Source organism: Thermobia domestica, chromosome 3 (genome assembly GCF_964235325.1).
Source record: "Thermobia domestica chromosome 3, izTheDome1.hap1.1, whole genome shotgun sequence".
NCBI classification, from domain to species: domain Eukaryota; kingdom Metazoa; phylum Arthropoda; class Insecta; order Zygentoma; family Lepismatidae; genus Thermobia; species Thermobia domestica.
This window is the reverse complement of record NC_137456.1, coordinates 21850386-21872466: the sequence shown is the minus strand read 5'-3', so window position 1 is coordinate 21872466 and position 22081 is coordinate 21850386. Positions and strand designations below refer to the sequence as shown.

General features: G+C 33.4%; 1 protein-coding gene across 1 annotated transcript in view; it reads left to right on the top strand.

Moving 5' to 3' along the window:
* The window catches only part of NetA (Netrin-A), a 662627-nt gene extending 640822 nt beyond the window's left edge, over window positions 1-21805 (top strand). Inside the window, exons 6-7 of the mRNA XM_081750544.1 lie at window positions 8663-8837; window positions 12910-21805. Coding sequence (XP_081606670.1) covers window positions 8663-8837; window positions 12910-13051 — 317 coding nt within the window. The 3' untranslated portion in view covers window positions 13052-21805. The remainder of the gene's footprint in view (window positions 1-8662; window positions 8838-12909) is intronic.
* The last annotated feature ends 276 nt before the right edge of the window (window positions 21806-22081 follow it).

Below are 22081 nucleotides of genomic sequence, written 5' to 3'. Positions count from 1 at the left end.
TGGAGGTTGTTGTGTTTATTATCTGCTCTGCTATGTGTTACATAGTCTTATGCTAAAGGGTTGAAAACAAATACACCTTTGCTATGTGTTCGTAGGGGTTGGAAAATATGCTCATAAAAGAGAACGAGTACACCCCTAAAATGGAGGTTGTTGTGTGTTACGTAGTCTCAGTGGAATTTCTGCTATGTTAAAATAGGGGTTGGAAAATAAGCCATGCTCTTTTATTAGCTGTGCTATGTATTATCTGTTCTGCTGTGTGTTCATAGTCTCAGTGTAATTTCTGCTATGTTAAAATAAGGGTTGAAAAATATGCTCATAAAAGGGAATGAATACACCCTTGTTATGTTAGATAGTCTTATGTTCTGCTATGTTAAAATAGTGCTATGTGTTATCTGCTCTGCTGTGTGTTACGTAGCCTTATGTGTTATCTGCTCTTCTATGTGTTCGTAAGGGTTGAAAAATATGCTCATAAAAGAGAACGAGTACACCCTTGTTATGTTACGTACTCTTATGTGTTATCTGTTCTGCTGTGTGTTACGTAGTGTTATGTGTTATCTGCTCTTCCATGTGTTCGTAATCTTATGTGTTATCTCCTATGTTAAAATAGGGGTTGAAACGAGTACACCCTTGTTATGTTACGTACTCTTATGTGTTATCTGTTCTGCTGTGTGTTACGTATTCTTATGTGTTATCTGCTCTTCTATGTGTTCGTAGGGGTTGGAAAAGTGATCATAAAAGAGAACGAGTACACCCCCTAAAAAGTGCTCATAAAAGGGAATGAATACACCCCCTAAAAAGTGCTCATAAAAGGGAACGAATACACCCCTAACATAGAGGTCGTAAAAGATCGTGAGCTGACGGGGCGTGGGTCATAGCGTATCGTGAGACAGTGGAAAATTGAGTCCTTGCTCTCAGGAGACCATGGAAAAAAAGGCGATTTTTCAGCTACCGGTTGTCAAGTGCCCACCATCTACTCACGCCTCTATTTCGAAGTGACCAATAAATCAAAACTGTATTATTGACATATATGAATAAATATATAAAACGAGGAACAAATCAACCATCTCCGAGTTCGTGTGTAAACAGTACTTTATAACAAAATATTAAAATATAAATTATTGCGCCTTTCTAGCGTCATTTGTTTCCCGGTGTAGTTCGAATTACGAATATTTCACAAAGTTCTAGCTTCGTGTGGTGCAACATCACAGAATGAATGTTCAACAGCAGTATGAGTAACGTGAAATGTAGGAAAAGTCTTACTGACACTTTTGAAAATGTGACAAGTATTTGTTAAATGGTGCTGAATTGGGTAGAATTGTACCAAACTTTTTCACAAAAGGGGCTGAAAATGCCAGCCTGGTACCAACGGGCGGATGAATGACAAAAAGGGCTGAATTTGGTACAATTGTGCCAAGTGTGGCAACACTGACATCGCTCCTTTTATGATATAAGTTCGCTGATGCACACTTCTTCTGGAACTATTCTGTGACTAGCTTGTCTCCTTACCTACTTATTTTCATATCTAGAAACACAACGATCTCTTTCTCTATATTTAGATGCAATTCCATCTTGTTTTTACAGTGTCTAATGAAGCCAATATGTACAGTAGTGGACAAAACTGTTATACAGTTATTACTTATAAGTAAACGTAGCTTTGTTCAATAATTTGTATTTTTAGTTATTTAAGGTAGTACAGTAGCGTAGCCAGGATGTATGTTTGGGGGGGGGCAAGTGCTGTTATAGGTACATATAGAAAAATTACAAACAAAAAATATATAGACATAAAAATATATTTTAAAAAATTACAAACATCAAAGTACCAAAGTACATTGTCGGACCTCTTTGGGGGGCGGCCCCTCTGGGCCCTCCTTCCGTACGCCACTGAGGTAGCAAAAGCTAATATGAACCAGTTAACTGTTTTCGCCGAAAAATAATATTTCTTTGAGGAGTTATTTATTAATATGGGGTGTAGAACATTCAAAAAGAATTAACATTACGCCACCAACACAAGCCTACGTGTGGATAAATTTCTGATTGTGCTTTATATATCCGGACCTTAAAGGCAGAGGGGAGTAAGTCATTTTTTTCTGAAAATTACTTATTGCCAGATTTGAAACGCGTGTCCTGATATCTCTTATTCTTAGAAAGCTTGTAGTTGTATTATAAATACTTTATCAAATAGCAACAATAAAATTGGATATAAGTCCGAAGGCACTTAAAGGCAAAAAGAAGTAAGTCACTGTTTTCTGTCTCTTCTGACAATTTAATAAAAATGACTTACTCCCCTCTGCCTTTAAGGTCCGGATATATATAATCTACTTTGGGGATGCTGAATCTTCAATTAAACTATATTTGAATATATCCTCTGTCTATGGAGTCAGGAGAAAAAATGACCTGAAATTAGGGATCTTTGAAATACCGTTTATAACAAATAGTGAAAGTGTCCACACTTGAATATATATCTCTAATACTTTTTATGCAAACTTGAGGACGCTGAACGCAATGTAACTATGTTTAAACAAACGCGTCCATGGTCCTGCCGTGAAAAGTGATCTCACATTCGAAAATATAAGTAATTATAAATATACTAATTTGAAGCAGTTTACCTCATGCCTTCATAAACAAATATCTTTGAAAATAGTTCCATTAGATTTAATGCCCGCAAATTTCTATCAAGAGAACAATTAGAAATAAAAAGCGTGGGTGTTTTATTTTAAATTAGAGGCATTATAGTAAGGTTGCCTCCAACATGTGATCCAAAAAAAAAAAAAAAAAAAAAAACGGTGAATGTTTTTCTTAGCTACATATGTGAACCCCCATGTATTGTTATGAATATGTATTTTATATGTATTTTTCATTGTTATATGTATTGTTATATACATTTTTTTTATGAATGGGCCCCCCAAAGTTACAGAGAAATCGGCGCCCTTGGCAGCAACTTCTGTTGCTACAGCCATTTAACTTAATTTGTCCGATAGCCTGATCCGTTGAGACAGAGAATATCAAGTTGGAACACGTTCTCACTTGTCAGTCAGTGTCCAGAACCGCTAGAGTGAAGTATTCACCGTGTCTATCGTGCATCATGGATTTCGAACAACGCATAAACATGAAGTTCTGTTTTAAGTTGCAAAAAAGGTACCAAAGAAACTCATGAAATGCTGAATTTGGTGTATGGTGATAATGCTGTAGCTCTGAAGACTGTTCACAAGTGACATGAACGATCTAAAAGCGGAAATGAGTCGGTAGAGGACGAGCAACGTTTGGGACGTCTATTCAACCTCAGAAACAGAAGAAAATGTGCAAAAAGTAGCCAAAATTGTTCGCTCAAAGAGGTGAATAATTATTCGAGAACTTATCAAAGAACTTAGCACCTCGTACGGATCCGTGTAAAGCATTTTAATCGATACTTTGCATATGAGACGAGTGAGTGCAAAATTTGTTTCCACATCTCGATTTTGATTCGTGACCTCTTGGACGGAAAAAAATGTTCCTGTTTGTCCATATCCGCCTTACTCACCAGATATAGCATCATGGGACCTCTGGCTTTTCCCATAAATTAAAACCGTGCTAAGAGGAAAAGGTTTTGACACCATTCCTGACATTGAGAGTTCACGACAGCGCAGCTGAACGCCGACGCAAAGGAAACCTTCCAGAAATGCTTCCATTTCATGGATTTAATGTCGCATTTAGTGCAGTGCATTGCAGGCAAGGACAGTACTTTGAAGCAAATTAAATCAAATTCCATGTAAGATTATTGCTTTGTTCCTAATAAAATTATTCACCTGAAAGAGATTAAATCAAATTCCATGTAAGATTATTGCTTTGTTCCTAATAAAATTATTCACCTGAAGGAGATTAAATCAAATTCCATGTAAGATTATTGCTTTGTTCCTAATAAAATTATTCACCTGAAGGAGATTAAATCAAATTCCATGTAAGATTATTGCTTTGTTTCTAATAAAATTATTCACCTGAAGGAGATTAAATCAAATTCCATGTAAGATTATTGCTTTGTTTCTAATAAAATTATTCACCTGAAGGAGATTAAATCAAATTCCATGTAAGATTATTGCTTTGTTTCTAATAAAATTATTCACCTGAAGGAGATTAAATCAAATTCCATGTAAGATTATTGCTTTGTTCCTAATAAAATTATTCACCTGAAGGAGATTAAATCAAATTCCATGTAAGATTATTGCTTTGTTTCTAATAAAATTATTCACCTGAAGGAGATTAAATCAAATTCCATGTAAGATTATTGCTTTGTTCCTAATAAAATTATTCACCTGAAGGAGATTAAATCAAATTCCATGTAAGATTATTGCTTTGTTTCTAATAAAATTATTCACCTGAAGGAGATTAAATCAAATTCCATGTAAGATTATTGCTTTGTTCCTAATAAAATTATTCACCTGAAGGAGATTAAATCAAATTCCATGTAAGATTATTGCTTTGTTTCTAATAAAATTATTCACCTGAAGGAGATTAAATCAGATTCCATGTAAGATTATTGCTTTGTTCCTAATAAAATTATTCACCTGAAGGAGATTAAATCAAATTCCATGTAAGATTATTGCTTTGTTTCTAATAAAATTATTCACCTGAAGGAGATTAAATCAAATTCCATGTAACCTTATTGTTTCTAATAAAATTTTTCACCGTATATTTCAACACACCTCGTATATACGTATATAACTCAAATAAGGTTTTATTTATAGCTCGCTTTTTTTTTTGCACAATTCAATGTCATCCCAGTGATGCCAATCCGTGGTAAAAATGACATTTCGTGAGATTTTTTGACGTTAATTATTCGGAATGGGATAAAGGGGATTTTCATCGAAACTGGCAGCATATATGAGATTTTCCACTGTATGTATAATCACACCAAAAGAAATTCTCTACGAGTGAGAAATAGACATAATAATAAAAGCAGAATTTACTGTCAGAAACAGAAGTTACTTGAATTCATATAAGCAGAATATGCTGATGTAAGGAACAAAAGTTATTTGAAAATGAAATGAAATCTTTGAGTTTTATGTCCCACGGTTATGCCGGTTAGGCTAAAGGAGACGGTGATGATGAGTAATGAATGAAATGGAGGAATGAAGAAAGTGGGAGGAAATGGGAGAACCCCGAGAAAACCCACGCACATGGTGTTTGTCCACCACAAAGTTCACTTGGCGGGGGCTGGGATCGAACCCGAGACCCCAAGCACCAGAGGTGAACGCTCTACCACTGAGTCACCGCGGCCCCAGAAGTTATTTGAATTCATATAAGCAGAATATATTGATGTCAGGAACAGAAGATATTTAAACTAATAAAAGCAGAATATACTAATGTCAGGAACAGAAGATATTTCAACTAATCAGAGCATAATATACTAATATCAGGAACAAAAGTTATTTGAATTAATAAAAGTATAGTATGCTGATGTCAGGAAAGAATATATCTGAATTAATATAAACAGAATATACTGATGTCAGGAAGAGAAGTTATTTGAACTAATAAAAGCAGATTATACTGATGTCAGGAACAGAAGCTACTGTGAACTAATAAAATTAGAATATACTGATGTCAGGAACAGAAGCTACTGTGAACTAATAAAATTAGAATATTCTGATGTCAGGAACAGAAGCTATTGTGAACTAATATAGGCAGTATTCTGATGTCAGGAACAGAAGCTATTGTGAACTAATGAAAGCAAAATATACTGATGTCAAAAACAAAAATTATTTGAATAAAAGCAGAATATACTGATGTAAGGAAAAAAGGTTATTTGAATTAATAAAAGCAGAATATACTGATGTCAGGAACAGAAGCTATTGTGAACTAATATAAGCAGTATTCTGATATCAGGAACAGAAGCTATTGTGAACTAATAAGAGAAGAATATACTGATGTCAGGAACAAAAGTTATTTGAATTAATGAAAGCAGAATATATTGATGTCAGGAAGAGAAGTTATTTGAACTAATAAAAGTAGAATATACTGATGTCAGGAAGAGAAGTTATTTGAATTAATAAAAGTAGAACATACTTATGTTAGGAACAGAAGCTATTATCAACTATGTAAGTTAGACACAAGAACTCAGAAACGTTAGGAACAGAAGCTATTATCAACTATGTAAGTTAGACACAAGAACTCAGAAACATGACTGTAAACGTAACGAAAACATTACAAATAAATTTTATTCCATTGTTAAAATAGTATGCAAGCAAGTATGCAAAAGGTAATAAAGCTTCGTTTTTCACTTAATCTGCAGTAAATGTCTTTGTTATCAAAATGTTGCTGCTCTGAGAAAAATGTTGCTATTATGGGCAATGTGACTATGAAAGGGCTTGTGTGAATGCAAAGTATGAGTAGGAAGGGCGACTAAAGTAATTCGTTTATGAAAGTAGACGATTTTGATCTATGTAGTAAAGTTTGAACTAATTATATATTTTTTTTAAAGTTACAGTTAATCAACCGAATTACTCAATACGACAAAAATATTGTTGACTTCGGCGTTCCTCAAAAAGTGGTGCCGGATTAACTGCTGCTGTTTGTCCGATGCTTTCCATGCTACTACTTGTGTGTGATTAATACTAATGTAATATCAATTATATTGCAATAATTTCAACAGAATTTCCATGTAATTTAATTTCTCAGTATTTGTAATTTGAACACTAAATTGTAGGGATGGCCACAAAAGTTCCGCTTCCATTCTCGGAGATCTTAGGAACCGGTTCTAGACCTGGATATGAAAACCCGGTTCCAGTACCGGATCTTAGGAACCGGTTCCAGACCTGGATCCGAAAACCCGGTTCTAGAACCGGATCTTAGGAACCGGTTCCAAATCTGGATCTGAAAACCCGGTTCCAGAACCGGATCTTAGGAACCGGTTTCAGACCTGGATCCGAAAGCCCCCAAAGACCCGTAAAGGCGGCAAAAAGTTCACCTTCAAAAAAATGCAAAGAGGACCATGCACTTGTGCCCTTCCCGCCCAGACCCGCTTGTGCTCCCAGAAAAATATTTTGGTCCACCAGTGGGTGTTTAGCCAAATGAGTTGGCCAGTTTGCCTGTTTAGCCAATGAGTTTGCCAGTTACCCAGTTTATTTAGCCAAATGAGACAAGCGGCAACCGCCTGGACGCCTGCCTGTAGCTTCCACCATTTCATCTAGCACACTGTTCACAGCCTGCCAGCAGCTCGGGTTTAGCGTAGGGATGGCCACAAAGTTTCGGTTCCAGTGGAACCGGTTTCGCGAGGAACCGGTTCTTGGAGATCCGGTTTTCAGAACCGGTTCCGGAACTGGTTCCATACCTGGATCCGAAGAACCGGTTCCATACCTGGATCCGAAGAACCGGTTCTAGACCTGGGTCCGAAGAACCGGCTCCAAACCTAGATCCGAAGAACCGGTTCCAAACCTGGATCCGAAGAACCGGTTTCAGACCTGGATCCGAAAAACCGGTTCCGGAACCGCATATTCTAGAACCGGATCCGTTCAGACCCGAAAACCGGTTCCACCAGGAACCGGTTCTGGCCATGCTTACTAAATTGTAAGAAATAACATTCATACATTAACACCATCTTAGATAGTCCTGACAATAAACGCTATACACCGAATTTCTGTAATTCAAGTTAACTAGAATCTCGAAAATAGATTACAACGGATTTAGACAAATTTTCAATATTGAAATTCAAAGATGTTTGAGTAGGTTTTCACATCTAACTGCCTCTGGAAAAGACTAAAAGCACAATTAACATACATGTTTTGCGAAGAGTATATGAATTGACCAAGTAGCTAACAGGCATGGTTTCAAGGTTCGCATGGTTCGCATTCTTCTGGGCTCAACTCATGGCGGAAATGCTTGTTCCTGATACAAACAGGAGTAATACTGCATCAAATTCTGTCATTTATAGTTTCTATATTGAAAGCGGACATTAAATTTGAACCAATGAATCAAAGACCAAATTTCTCTTCCAAAAACTTTATTATTCGAAAAAATGAACTATTCTTCTACAAATTAAGTTAGGGGGCAAGCAATCTGCGTCATGGTTTCAACAGATAACAGTTCAATCTTAACCAATTAAAAAAAAAATAACATGGCAGATATGAAAACAAAGAGTGTAAGAAATTACAGTAAAATGTTCGTTATTCCCTTACATTGTAGTTAAAATTATGACTTCCATATATACAGGCTGGCGCACAATATGTCATTTAATTACTTGTTACAGTTTTATGTGAAACATTACAAAATTAACTTAATTAATTGTCTGATCAAAAGTGAGTTAGTGCAGAATGGGTTCAATGTGTCTACCATGTTGTTCCATATTTTCTTGCACGCGAACCTTTGCATTTATCATAACCCTCCAGCGTGAGTTTTCCAAAATTGAACGGCCCAACTAGATGATAGGAACCCTGAGTTGCACTGCATTTACAGGCTTTCTTGCGAATACATTTTCTTCCAATAACATCATAGAAAGAAATCACATGGATTAATATCCAGAATATACGGGATCCACTGTCTCTCACCGTCGTTATGTTCAACACTCAGTCTGTAACGTTTAAAAAAAAATTAAATGTGTGTGATAGAATGGTGTAACATTTTGTGGGCCACCCTGTATTAGACTATAATAGACTATAATAAATTAATGTCAAAACATAATTTTCTTTATTTTCAGCTGTTCTGGCTACCGTTATTGCTCGAGAAACAGCCGATGATTGGGTGAAATTTTCTATCAACGTACAGTCAGTATACAAGAGGACCCGTGATACTCGTCTGCGCAGAGGAACCAATTACTTGTGGGTGCACATGAGAGACCTTGCTTGCAAGTGTCCTAAAGTTAAGATTAACAAGTAAGTAAATAACATAGTCTATTGTCAAAAGGTAAAATTCCTAATTATACGTATACTATTACTTAGAAGGACAATATTTGATAAAATTCTCTTTAACTGGATCTTTATGAGATAAAAGCTTCTGATATCAGACTGAGATTCTTTATAGATAAAAGCTTCTGATATCAGACTGAAATTCTTTATAGATAAAAGCTTCTGATATCAGACTGAGATTCTTTACAGATAAAAGCTTCTGATATCAGACTGAGATTCTTTATAGATAAAAGCTTCTGATATCAAACTGAGATTCTTTACAGATAAAAGCTTCTGATATCAGACTGAGATTCTTTATAGATAAAAGCTTCTGATATCAGACTGAGATTCTTTACAGATAAAAGCTTCTGATATCAGACTGAGATTCTTTATATATAAAAGCTTCTGATATCAGACTGAGATTCTTTACAGATAAAAGCTTCTGATATCAGACTGAGACTCTTTATACATAAAAGCTTCTGATATCAGACTGAGATTCTTTATATATAAAAGCTTCTGATATCAAACTGAGATTCTTTACAGATAAAAGCTTCTGATATCAGACTGAGATTCCTTATAGATAAAAGCTTCTGATATCAGACTGAGATTCTTTATAGATAAAAGCTTCTGATATCAGACTGAGATTCCTTATAGATAAAAGCTTCTGATATCAGACTGAGATTTACTTTCAACAGGTCTTATGTGTTGATTTTGGAGATATTACAAATCTTTTATTAGAACTATATTTGATAAAATTATCTTAAACTGGATTTTATGAGATAAAGAGTTTATATTATCAGACTGAGATTTACTCTCAACTAGATCTATATGTTGATTTTGGAGATATTCCAAGTCTTTTATTATAACTATAGTTGATAAAATTCTCTTAAACTGGATATTATGAGATAAAGATTTTATATTATCAGACTGAGATTTACTCTCAACTAGATCTATACGTTGATTTTGGAGATATTCCAAGTTTTTTACTAGTACTGAACTTGTCTTGAATTCCTTCAAACGTATAATCATCCTTTGGAGAACATTGCGAAAACTATATTTACTTCCATTTATTTCTTTTAAATCTAATCTTAAGCTCTTAAGATACTATGTTATCGGGTTCATTTTACTAATCATTTTAATTTTCAACATGGCGCTGTTTACAGAAAAAATTAAGGTCTTTTGCTAATACTCAGCTTCCTGATTCTTGATTTTCTTCTTGCGTTGTTTTTTCATCCTTTGAGAAACAAAATTGAAAAAATAAACAAACAAACTACTCATATTTCATTTTATTTTCCTTCGATCGGCTCTTGATGTATTGAAAGAGAAATTTATCAATTTTGATTTTTTTCAACATATGTTTATTTCTGGAGGAATTTAAGAGGCCTAATCATTGAGAAATTAAAATACTGCTAATTTTACAGTAATTATGTGATATCTTCAAATAGATAAAAGATAATCGAAATGTGGAACAAAAGCGCGCTAACACTATCATTTTACATGAGATACCATTATAACGAGTCACTTAGTAGCTTTCCGTTTGCAGTTATTTATAAACGCGAAAATAAATGCCGATTTTCTAAATGGCTGGAAATCGAAAGCACATAAGTGAGTCGTGATAACGGTATTTCATGTAAAGTAATATTGTCTAGCGAGCTCTTGTTCCACTTTTCGATTGTCTTTTATCTATTTGAGGATATGACTTAATTACTGTAAAATTAGCTGTATTTTAATTTCGCCGTAATGGAACCTCTTAAGGTATTTTATTGGTACTCAACTTACTGAGTTTTGATATCCCACTAGCGTGTAATGACCATTTGAGAAATAATGCGAGAATTCCTTTTACTTCATTTTTTAAAGATCTTCAACTGAGTTGTGATCTATTAAGAAACTATATTATCAAATTGAGATTTATTTAGTAATCTTGATTTAGATAACTCAGTTTAGATTTAATTTAGTGGAAGTTAAAGTTGATACTTTGTCCCGAAAAAAAATGACAGTCACAAAACCAGATTTAAAATCTGTTAACAGAATATGTGAAGGTTCATTCTGAAAGATGGCAGATTTCAACAAATGACTGTGAAAGTTCTAGTCATAAAGAAAATAGCTATTTTGTCCAAAAAAAAAAAAAAATAGTGTCAGTCAGACAACAAAATATCACTTTCACAATTCTCCCGTCCATTTTTCACCAGTATATTGACTTTCTGAGAAATGATATAGTACACAGTAAGTTTAATTTACTGTACTTTTCATGAACTTGGTCTTAAGTTATTATTAAAGCAACTTTCTTAGTAAGTCTTAATTTCTTTTCAATTGTGAAGTAATTTTGTAGGTATTTTGAGTTTTGTAGTAGTTTTGAGTTTTTGAAATTTTTTTCAGATATATCTTTTAAAACGCAATACAATATAATAGTAATTATTTAACTTTCATTCCTCTTCACCTACTCTTTTTTATGCGTTTAGGAATTATATCAGCAGTACTAGTATTTATCAATACAGAGATATCTAATCTTGAATCTTTTTTTTTCTTTAATTGCTTTGGTCAAGGGTTTAACAGCGTCCATCTTGCAGATTCTAAATGCGCAATTATAATGTAAAATACTTAAATGAAAACTTATTCATATTTATCACGTATAAAGTTCCATTCTGACCATGCACATTCGTTACAAGAATCTGATGAACTGTGTTCAGCGTATCGGAACACCCATTTAAAGACCAATGTTTAGAAATGTTATAGTGAACACAAATTTTACATTCTATCTCTTCACCAAAAATCTCAGCATGTTTTAATTTTTCCTTAAATAAAAATAAAAGCAATGAAACATAATTGTATATTTTTAACGACTACAGATAGGAGTTTTTACAAGAGAATAATGACCCAAAATATAGTAGTTGTCAAAGTATGCAGTGAAAGGTATAAACTGGCATAACAAAGGTGGGTTGGTCAGCACCGTCCCCAGCTGTAAATCGTGTCCGAAAGCTGTGATCGAACACGTAACTAAGTTTCAAAAGAGGCCTACGTACAATTGTTTAGCAGCTCATAAACAATTCATACTACGAATATATACTTTGCCGGAAATGCTCGAAAAACTTGGCAGAAAACAATGTCAATAATAGGGCCGCGGTGGTCAGTGGTAGAGCGTTCACCTCTGGTGCTTGGGGTCCGAGGTTCAAACCCTGCTCCCGCTAAGTGAACTTTTTGGTGGACAAACACCGTGTGCGTTTGTTTTCTCGGGGTTCTTCCGTTTCCTCCCACTTTCTTCATTCCACCATTTCATTCATCTCTCATCATCACCGTCTGCTTTAGCCTAACCGGCATAACAGTGGGACGTAAAACTCAAAGATTTCATTTTTCAAGGTCAATAATAACTAGCTATAAAAAGTAATTTGGCGGGTGAAATTGCCTTCATATGAATATTTTCGGAAAGATATTATTGCAATGATAGTGTCTCTTTGATCCATCTACAGTTGATAAAGACAGCACAGCAATATTTTAATGCAACGATACGCTAATCTTAGTTCTCACCTCGTTTAAAGAGTTGCTTCACCCGCCAATATTTCGGAATCCTACTTTAAGTAAATAAATAAAGTGGCAATCTACGGGCGTGCTATTTGGTACTTATGCTTTGGCTTAGTATACTTCAAGATGCTTACTTTAATTTGTTTGCTTTTGAAATTCTGCCGTGTCCATTCGTTTGCTAATATTCTTATACTGTCTTGAACTGATGAGTTAGTTCCGAAACTCTCATGTATATGTTTGTATGAACAAATATGTATGTTTCCTATTGCATCATTATCAATCAGCACCTGTGTCTAATATTGAAGATCCTCGCTACGAGACTCCTCACAGTGTTCAAGTTTTTCATTAGAAAGAATAGGTCATATTTCAATTTCACATCACATTTGGGAGATGATTGAATAGAAATTGAAAAATGTAATCTTTAAAATTAAGATGTATTTACATGTATGAGAAAATTAAAAATAATTATGTCATTTCATGATTTCTCAAAATTAAGGAAGCTTTTATGCACGAGCAATTTTTATTTTCTTTCTTCTTTTTTCAGACCATATTTGATTTTGGGCAAAGATAAAAACGATGGAAGACCGGGATTGGTGGTAGATCGACGTTCAATTGTCATTGAATGGAAAGATGAGTGGCGTCGACGAATGCGTAGGTTCCAGCGGCGATCCCGGAATTGCAAATAGACTTAGAGAAATGGGTGAAAGAAGAAGAGGAAGAAGATTAAAAAAAGAAAAAGAGAAGTTTCTGTATATTATGTACGTGTGTGTGTGTATGTGTATGAGACACATTCTGAATAGTCCACATCGATTGTGTTACCATTATATTCCTGAAGAAGAATGTACAAAAATTAAGGTGGAGAAGAAGAAGAAGATGATGATACTATACTATAAAAGGTTGTAAGTAGGCAGCTAGCTACGTGATGAATCTCTATTTGCAGACTGATTTACGAAAGAGAAAAAAACAACAGAAATAACTAATTAAGACTAGAATATTTATGTCAATATAAACTTCTAAAAAAAAATATTTAAAAAATGATAAGAACTTTTTGCATAAGTACATAATATAATCCTAAATGGTGAAGAAATTGTACTATGATTTCGTCGCCAAATTTGTATGTATTTGTCGTTTTTGATTGTTCTGCACATATGCGTGTGTGTGTGTGTGTGTATAATTGTAAATGAAAAAGAGAGTGTGTGTGCGTGAGAGAGAGAGAGAGAGAGAGAGAGAGAGAGAGAGAGAGAGAGAGAGGTTGTTCTTGTTGTGAACCTGAATTGTTCTCCCCCTCGCTCTAGTGGTTTCCTCTCCTTAATTCCGTAAAGATAAAATAGTCAAAGCTTTTACAAGACTACTAGTAGAATAAGTAAGTAAAAAAAAAAACATAATGTTTACTGTTGTATGTAATGCATATGTGTTCTCGATACCTTGTGTCATCTCTTTCTAAAATAATCTGTTTCTAGTTTGTAGAAAATATTTAAATGAAAGCAAAAGAACAACCGACGTTATTTATAAAATAATTGTTCTAATCGCTAATATTATTGTTTCCACAAAAAAATAATTATTGCGAGGTATATATATATATATAGAAGACGTGGTTCTTTTAATTATAAATATACATACACATAAATATAAATATATCTAATAAATTATGGTCATATCATATCTCAAAGCTTGTAACTATTTACGCTGCTTTATATTGTAAGGGTATTAGATTATAAAGACAGTAACAAGTGTGTAAGGTAAAAAAATAATGTGTTTTCTGTAATTGGTTTACGAGCTCTTGTGAGTTGTTCATTTCTGTACTACTTTATTGTCTTGTGTACAGAGTATTTCAAAACAAAATTTAGCATACATATTTATAAGCACATCTTTTTCAATTTGTAAATATATAATAAAGTGAAATTGATAGAGCTGTAAGTATTTATATGAGCATATCGTCGGCATATTGAAAGATATTTAGCTTGTAAATAGATATATCATTGGCGTATAGTAATTTGTCTTCTTTATAGTTCCAGTTACGTGTACATGTTTCAAATGTCAATGTGGCTCTTATACAAAATACTCAGCAAGAACAAAATATTACATTTAATTTTATAAATTGCATATTTGATTTGATTAACTGAAATCAAACTTTAACATTTACAACTTACATAAATAACTCGTAATGTTTTTGTAAATAAGTAAAATAAATTAGCAAAACTGAAGTAGCAGGTCTAGTTTTGGCGCACTACATTTTGGAGGATTTACAGGTAAAACTCAATACTTTGCGTGAAAAAACATGGTTATAAGGAACACATTTCTGCAGGTGACAGAATTAAATACAAAGTAATACAGCTGTATTTTAGGTTTACAAGTGTGGGGTTATTAGTGTAAAATCATTACAAGTGCTTCACGACGGATAAAGTAAGTAAGTGTAGATGAAAGATGGCTCTATTAATGCTATTTTCCACCAGCGAGATATTTCTGCACATTGTACAGAACCTGTATTTTATATTTACAAGTGGAGCGTTACTAGTATGAAAACATGAAAAGTGTTATTATAAGCCGTATTATTATTAAAACCCACTTCTTTCCACTACCCATGCCTTCACGCATACACACCATCGCCTACTCCCTTCGGACACACTCCCGTGCTACCGCGCGGACCCACCAGCTTCGCCCTGCCCTGATTCGTTAGTTAACATTCGTGATTTTTAATGGGCCACCTAGCACAAATTAGTTTTATGTTCTTTGCACTTTAGTTTTTATGCTACACATCCGGAAGCATATTTATGCGCAAAACGTAAAAGATTGAAGGGGTGGATTTCAAAATAGTCTGTCAATTTTGAGATATTGGTTCTATTAAGTTCCCTTTCAGTATCTCCGTATACTGAACATGGTTTCATGCCAAAACTTCATAAATCAAATTAATTGTAGGTAAAAGAAAACAGCATTCTTTTCGAAGGTGTCCTAAGTGAACAATATTCTCCGAAGCTAATTTCTGACTCATGCTTAAAAACACTTATAATACTCTCGCTATAGATGATAATTTCAACGCTATCTTACGAAAAGTAGGCAATTGCAATTTTCTTTGACAGAAATAGAATGATGGAAACCAACACAAAAATGGTGTCCTGCAAAGCTTACTTTATTGACTTAGGCTGTTTTGTAATTGAGCTCTTCTATTGTAATTTTAACAATTACTTACGGTAGCCTTCTTGTATTTTTTCTATGCCAAGTTAGATATTTTCATGTTACCCAGTGGAAACCTTTTAGGGAATAATATGACGGAAATTAGTGAAATAGTTATAATTTTTCAACAATTCTATCTAGTGGCGCGCCAAAAGTAAATCTGTACGAAACTGGAATCAGTGAAGTCAAATTAATTGTGAAAATAATGCAATTTATATTAATATTTAACGATATCAACGCATTCCACATCATTAAGATTAGTAACGTCAGTAATATTTGATGCAAAACTAAACATTCTAGTAACATTACTTGACAGATGTGTTCAAGTTGTGTAAACTAATGCAACTATATTTTCAATTTTGTACAATGAACTTTGCAAGCAAGAAAAGACTGACACAAGTAGCATGCTGTAAAACTTGTATGTTATAAATTAATGTTGATGATGATTCTAAAACAAACTACTCTCAGAAATATTCAAAAATAATGTCGTAAGTCAGAAATCGTCTTAATAGATGATTCTTTGTTGTGAAATTCTTTCCATAGAAATTAATAGTAAACAATTTAAAAATTAAGCAGGTAACAACAATATGTATTAACATTATCCAATATCATTTCATTTATTTGACTATAAAAGTTATTACATTTCACAGATTTAATGCATTTACAAGTTTGGAAGCTAATTTGTTAGGTACATTTCGTGTTTTGTCAGTAAATTTTCGCAGGAAACACATGAAAGAATTTTAGATTTTTCTTATCTTTAGTTGTACATTGAATTATCAATTACCGTGGCAACTTTAATTGTTTTAAGAAAATTATTTCTTAAGGAAAACATGATTTATCCGTCAATACATCATATGCTTTAATATTATAATAAAAAAACAATATAAAATAAGGCAAAGTAAGCATTAATTACAAATAAGTAAACATATCATTGCATAATAGCATTTGCTTTTGAAATACTCTGTACGAGAGTAAAATGCAGTGTTCCTATCGCTATAAATACTATTAATAATAATATTTATTCTGATCCATTAAATCTTAAATGTGCATTATGAAAACAACATCAATTCACTATGCTAGATATAGACTTAACTGACAATATTAAATAATGGTTTTACTAAATAATTAAATTAATGAGAAACTGCTCACTTTTTCATCTCTACTTAAAACTACGAGTGGCATATTAGAATAAGGATATATATCAAACTTGTGATCCCCTTTTTATGGCGTTTACGAGGAAAAATAGAAAATGTAAAAATAAATCTCACGTTCACGGCAGGAATCTCAAAATATGAAGGATCAAAATCTTCAAAGGTTGTTGAAGCAGTCCTAGCATGTTCACTTCCGCCATATTGGTCCGCTCAATTATTAATAATAAAAAAACGTTATTTAAAACAGAGTTGCAATATTTGACACACACATATGTTTCACAACATTGTAATTGATAAATATATCTTATGTCAATACACTTATAGACTTTTAAGATGTTTTTGTACTAAAACACATACTTTGAGCGCACAATGTACTAGTATATCCAATAGCCAATCAGGATTATTGATGCTATATTGTTTCCTTTTTCGAATTCGTTGAACATAATAATTTTGAGTTTATTCTATATATTTCACACTGTGATGAATATTGGTTTATTTATTTACATGAACATGTCGCCAGCATATTAAAAGTGTAAATCAATATATTTTCTGCATAATGTTATCATGGTTTGGTAATGAGAATGATTTGCTGTTATTATTATTTTTGTTTGTATTTAAGTTTTCCAGAAAATTATCAATATGTTTCTTTTAGGCGGTACCAAAAAAGGTATTTCTTAAAGTGTAGCAAAGTTCCACTGCATGATTATAATTAGTTTTTTTTTTTTTTGTTAAATGTTTATTAGGCCTATTAATATTCTACATCCAGATAATATTTCTAATTTACTTTAATTCTGCTGGAGAATAACAATTTCAAACATTTTAAAAACTCTCAGTCATGATATAAACTGTAAAAAAAATTACATATGTTATTACTGTTATTACTATAATATGATCCTCTAATTCTGCATGATATATCTGAATGAGGAAATGATGGTGTACTTTTTAAAAAAAATCTCAGTAAGTATATACGACTGTGTACTTGTAAGTTTTTCAGATAGGAAACAATAGATATTGGTATGCAAATACAGACAAAACACACGAATTTATAAACCATATTCTCGCATATACAAACTACCCGTTAAAAAAGAGCACAGAAAGTTGGAATATAGCGTATATATCCAACAAATATGGATATAGCATAATAAGATAGTGATGAACGTCGCTTTGTAACTTATTTTGCATCACAAAAACTGATTAGTTAAATTCAAATACAGTGATACAGTACAAAGTTTATTTAAAGAAAAACTATCAGATGGTTTGATAAGATTTTAGAAAATATCATTGTGCTACTAGAATGAAACAAATGTGAAACAGAAGTTGCCCAAACTATCGCATTAGCAAGTGTTGTGGACAAACAATAGATAGTGGGTCCTGATTGAGGAAATATACATTAGAAACTATCCACACTTTTATACATAGTGTTTCAAAACAACACCGACAACGTTTGGGATGTGATTCCTGACAGCAAGATAAGACACAAACAATAGACCAACTTGGGTGCACAAATGCTTTCTTTCGGAGTTATAGGCTGCCGAAAAAATAAAGAAAAGAACTTTAAAGGCACATAGTTCCAAAACTATGGGACGTACCGTAGTCGGGTCAAGACTTCACTTAGGAACTAATATGTGCACTATCCAAAAATCTATTTTTCAGAATCCTGCGATACTTCTGCAACAATTTTTATAGAGGTAGTTGGTGAGTACTTCAAATTATATGCCCGTAGCCAAACTCACACTTTGAAAATTATTGCGTGAGTACCTTACGATTCTGCAACATGGATTTTTGGTTAGAGCACATGTAAGTTCCTAAGTAGAACCGAAGTCTTGACCCGACTACGGTAGGTTCCATAGTTTTGTAGCTATGGGCCTTTGAAGTTCATTTTTTCATGTTTTCGGCACCCTATAACTCCGAAAGGAAGCATTTGTGTACCCAGGTTTGTCTATACTTTTTGTTTTATCTTGGTGTCAGGAATCACCTGCGAAATGTTGTCGGTGTTGTTTTGAAACACCCTGTTTATATGAAATATGGTTGATTTCTCGTAACAAAAAAGAAACAACAAAAGAAACATAAATTATTTATATTGTAGTTCTGTTGTCATTAGCTATCACATTTAATCGACGCTTTCATTCTGCTCACCCTTGGGAGTATAGTGTTCACATACACTATGATTTGTGTTTCTTCCCGTTTGATTAGGGGCCCTAGACGTTCTGTTTTAGCCGAGAAAGTCTCGAATTTTAATCATCCGGTACCAAAATGTCCGAAACTACAAATATCCCTGGTTTTCTCCAAAACAGCGGATATAATTCGATTAAAGCTTACCTCAACTCTTCAGACATCAACTTTCCACACCTATGGTACATTAATACAAGAGCGTTAATTATATTCTCAATAAACGCACCATAACAAAAAATAGTTTATTCAAATAGTGAATAAGTGCTTTTAAGCTTTTTGCAAAAAAACTTCTGCCCTGATTACTTATTCACACATAGTTATACAATGTTGTTCATTCCAGATTTTTGTGTTACACACAATAACATATTTTCGGATTTTTGGTTTAAAATGAAACGTAATTTCAATTTTTTTTTTTAAAAAAAAGGTTAACTAACATTATTTTGTTCGGCCAAAAATCTATTTTTAATTTCTGACCGTGAAATCTATCAAATAGCCTACCGAAATAATCAAGTAACGAACAGCACAACGATATTACTACCAAAAATTTGTGTAAAGATTAAATTACCGAAATCCTAAAAATTTGTTGAAAAATCACTGACAAAGAATATTCACTGCTACAGGCAGTAGCGTACGCTGGAATTTATTTCGGGGGGGTCCAAACTCAATATGAGGGTATTTTATATTAAAATTCCTAAAATTGGCCCAAATTTACACAAAAGTCAAAATTTTGGGGGTTTCTGGACTCCCAGGACCCACCCCCTGCGTACGTCCCTGGCTACAGGAACCAACGTGTCTTGTGGTAAACTCAAAGCACTTGTAGCACTAAGTAGCTTCATTGGGAATATTATTGGGAAAACGTATTATTGTTGTTTAGAACTTGTCAAGAAATATGAAAGGAAAGCTTTCGGTGCTGGTGATAAGAAATACAGCAAGATCACATAATGTCCAACTTTGAAAGGCATCTAAAGTATCGTAGATAATTCCAATATGCATAAGTTCCTGTACAAGACAAGTAAACAATACTATTTTCTCTCCATACTCAATCATAGAGACGAATACGAGCTATATGATATTACAATAAAATTGGCGGTAATTGTGAAACTATGCTTTCGCTAATTTGCTTCTACCAATATCCCCGAATGTGTGCAATAGCAGACTAAACAATATTGTCTCATCTGTGTTGGTTGAATAAACTCTCGTTCTAAGAAGCTAAACCAAGTAAGCTTCTTTAAAATTATAACATCATCTATAAGGTACTAACCTATTGGAACGAGGTGTGTGCTTTAATGAGAAAACAGTAATATCAATTTGAAATCATTCTTGCTGGTTGTACAATTTTGTTAAGCGCTTAAATTAAATGCTTAAGGTATGATGTTTCATTTTGTTTTTCGGGAAGAAACCAGAGACGAAGCTACGCTACTGGTACTTTCTAAAGTCTGGACATTTGTCAAAGATTTAGATGCATAGGTCTAACATAATGAAGATGAAAATTTATAAGAACAAAAATTTATGTTTATATTGGAAATAGTATATTCATGTTACATATGAAGGCTGTCCAGAAAGTAAAAGACGTTTTGAAATAAAGTAACAGAATTAACAAACCAAATTGTGTTATATACATTCGGAAGGTACACTCTTAGGCTATTTTTTCCCCACACAATCGCCATGCAAATTAAGGTACTTATCGTACCGTGGTACTTGTTTTCCAATATCGTCGCGGTAGAAATCTTGCCGCCTGCGATTTTAAGCACTGACTTACACGCTGACTGCATGTAGTTTGGCGTCAATATCAAAGTGTTGTGTATTGTTTGTTACATAATCGTGAAACAATGGTTTGCACGAATTTTTTTTTTCGTCGATTTGCCTCACCAGTTCATCATACACAAGGCTAGGTCTTTCACCGCGGTCCTCATCGTGAACACTGAAACCGTCATTTTTAAAATCAATGCACCATTGCTTCACTCGGCCTTTACTCATTATTCCATGACCGTACACTTTACACAATTAGCGATGGATTTAAATTGGCTTCTGGTTTTTTTTACCAACTCAAACCTTATCACAGAACGCACCTCACAGAAAGCACAGTAAGAGTGTCACAGTCCTCACGCTACTATAGCTGGATGCGTACTGAGTGTGGCAACGTTCTGATACCAAGATGGCGACTCTAGCTGCGCCCACTCCCGCGATAGACCGCCGCCTAGTACTTTCTGGAAAGCCCTCGTATACACATAAATTTTTGTTCCTGGAACGTTCCTGCTGATTATATGCAAATAAGATTTTAAAATACATGCTCTAATAATTTTAAGAAATCAAACGTATTATATAAAATAATACTTTTTTTCTAAAATATCAAGTAAAAATAAACATAAGGCTTAGAATGCGAGACTATGGTACAGAAGAATTTCGTAACTGAAGCAAAGCAAAAACTCTGTAATACAAACCGCTGTCAGGTAATGGTTACATAATGCCTGGAACTTCATAACGATACAAAAAAGAACTCTTATGTTATAATTGTAAAATATATGAGTTAAATTTTTGAATTCTTCATACAAATTACATACATTTTGGGGATTACTAGCTACATTTTTCTTACGTAAACATTTATTGTCAGATCTCTCTCCACGTTCGAACCAATATGGCTGCGTTTGACTATTGCTAGGACATTTTGGTTAAGAAAAATATGGTGATATATTTTCAGCCGAATATCCCAACTGTTCATCTAATTACTTATATTCATATACGGATATAGCAAAACCAGAATGTGCAATACATGTTTTTTTTTTAATAATGACACAATAAATATTACTGTTAAGTAAACAAGTCCTAGAGTAATAACTAGAAAACTGATTAATATGTATTGAATTAAACATGTGTGAAATATGTAAATGCATGTTTATTTATTTATCATCAAATTATGGAATTAAAGAGTCCATTCAAAAATGTGAACAGTGTCTATTTTAATTATCTATATAACATGTTTGCCCAATTAACTTTCTCGCCAGTGAAACGTTTCACCACGTAATATCATTGCATGTCATTTAGATAACGGAAAAATGTGTAAAAGTAATGGAAATTTTGCTTCAAAATTTGACAATAAATTACATTAAGGATTCCTATTATTAGTAAGAGTATATTTATAAGGTGCAGATTTATTGTACGGATCCATACATAAATTCGTTGCATAAATACTTCTTTTTCAGCAAATCGATTCTTTATATATAT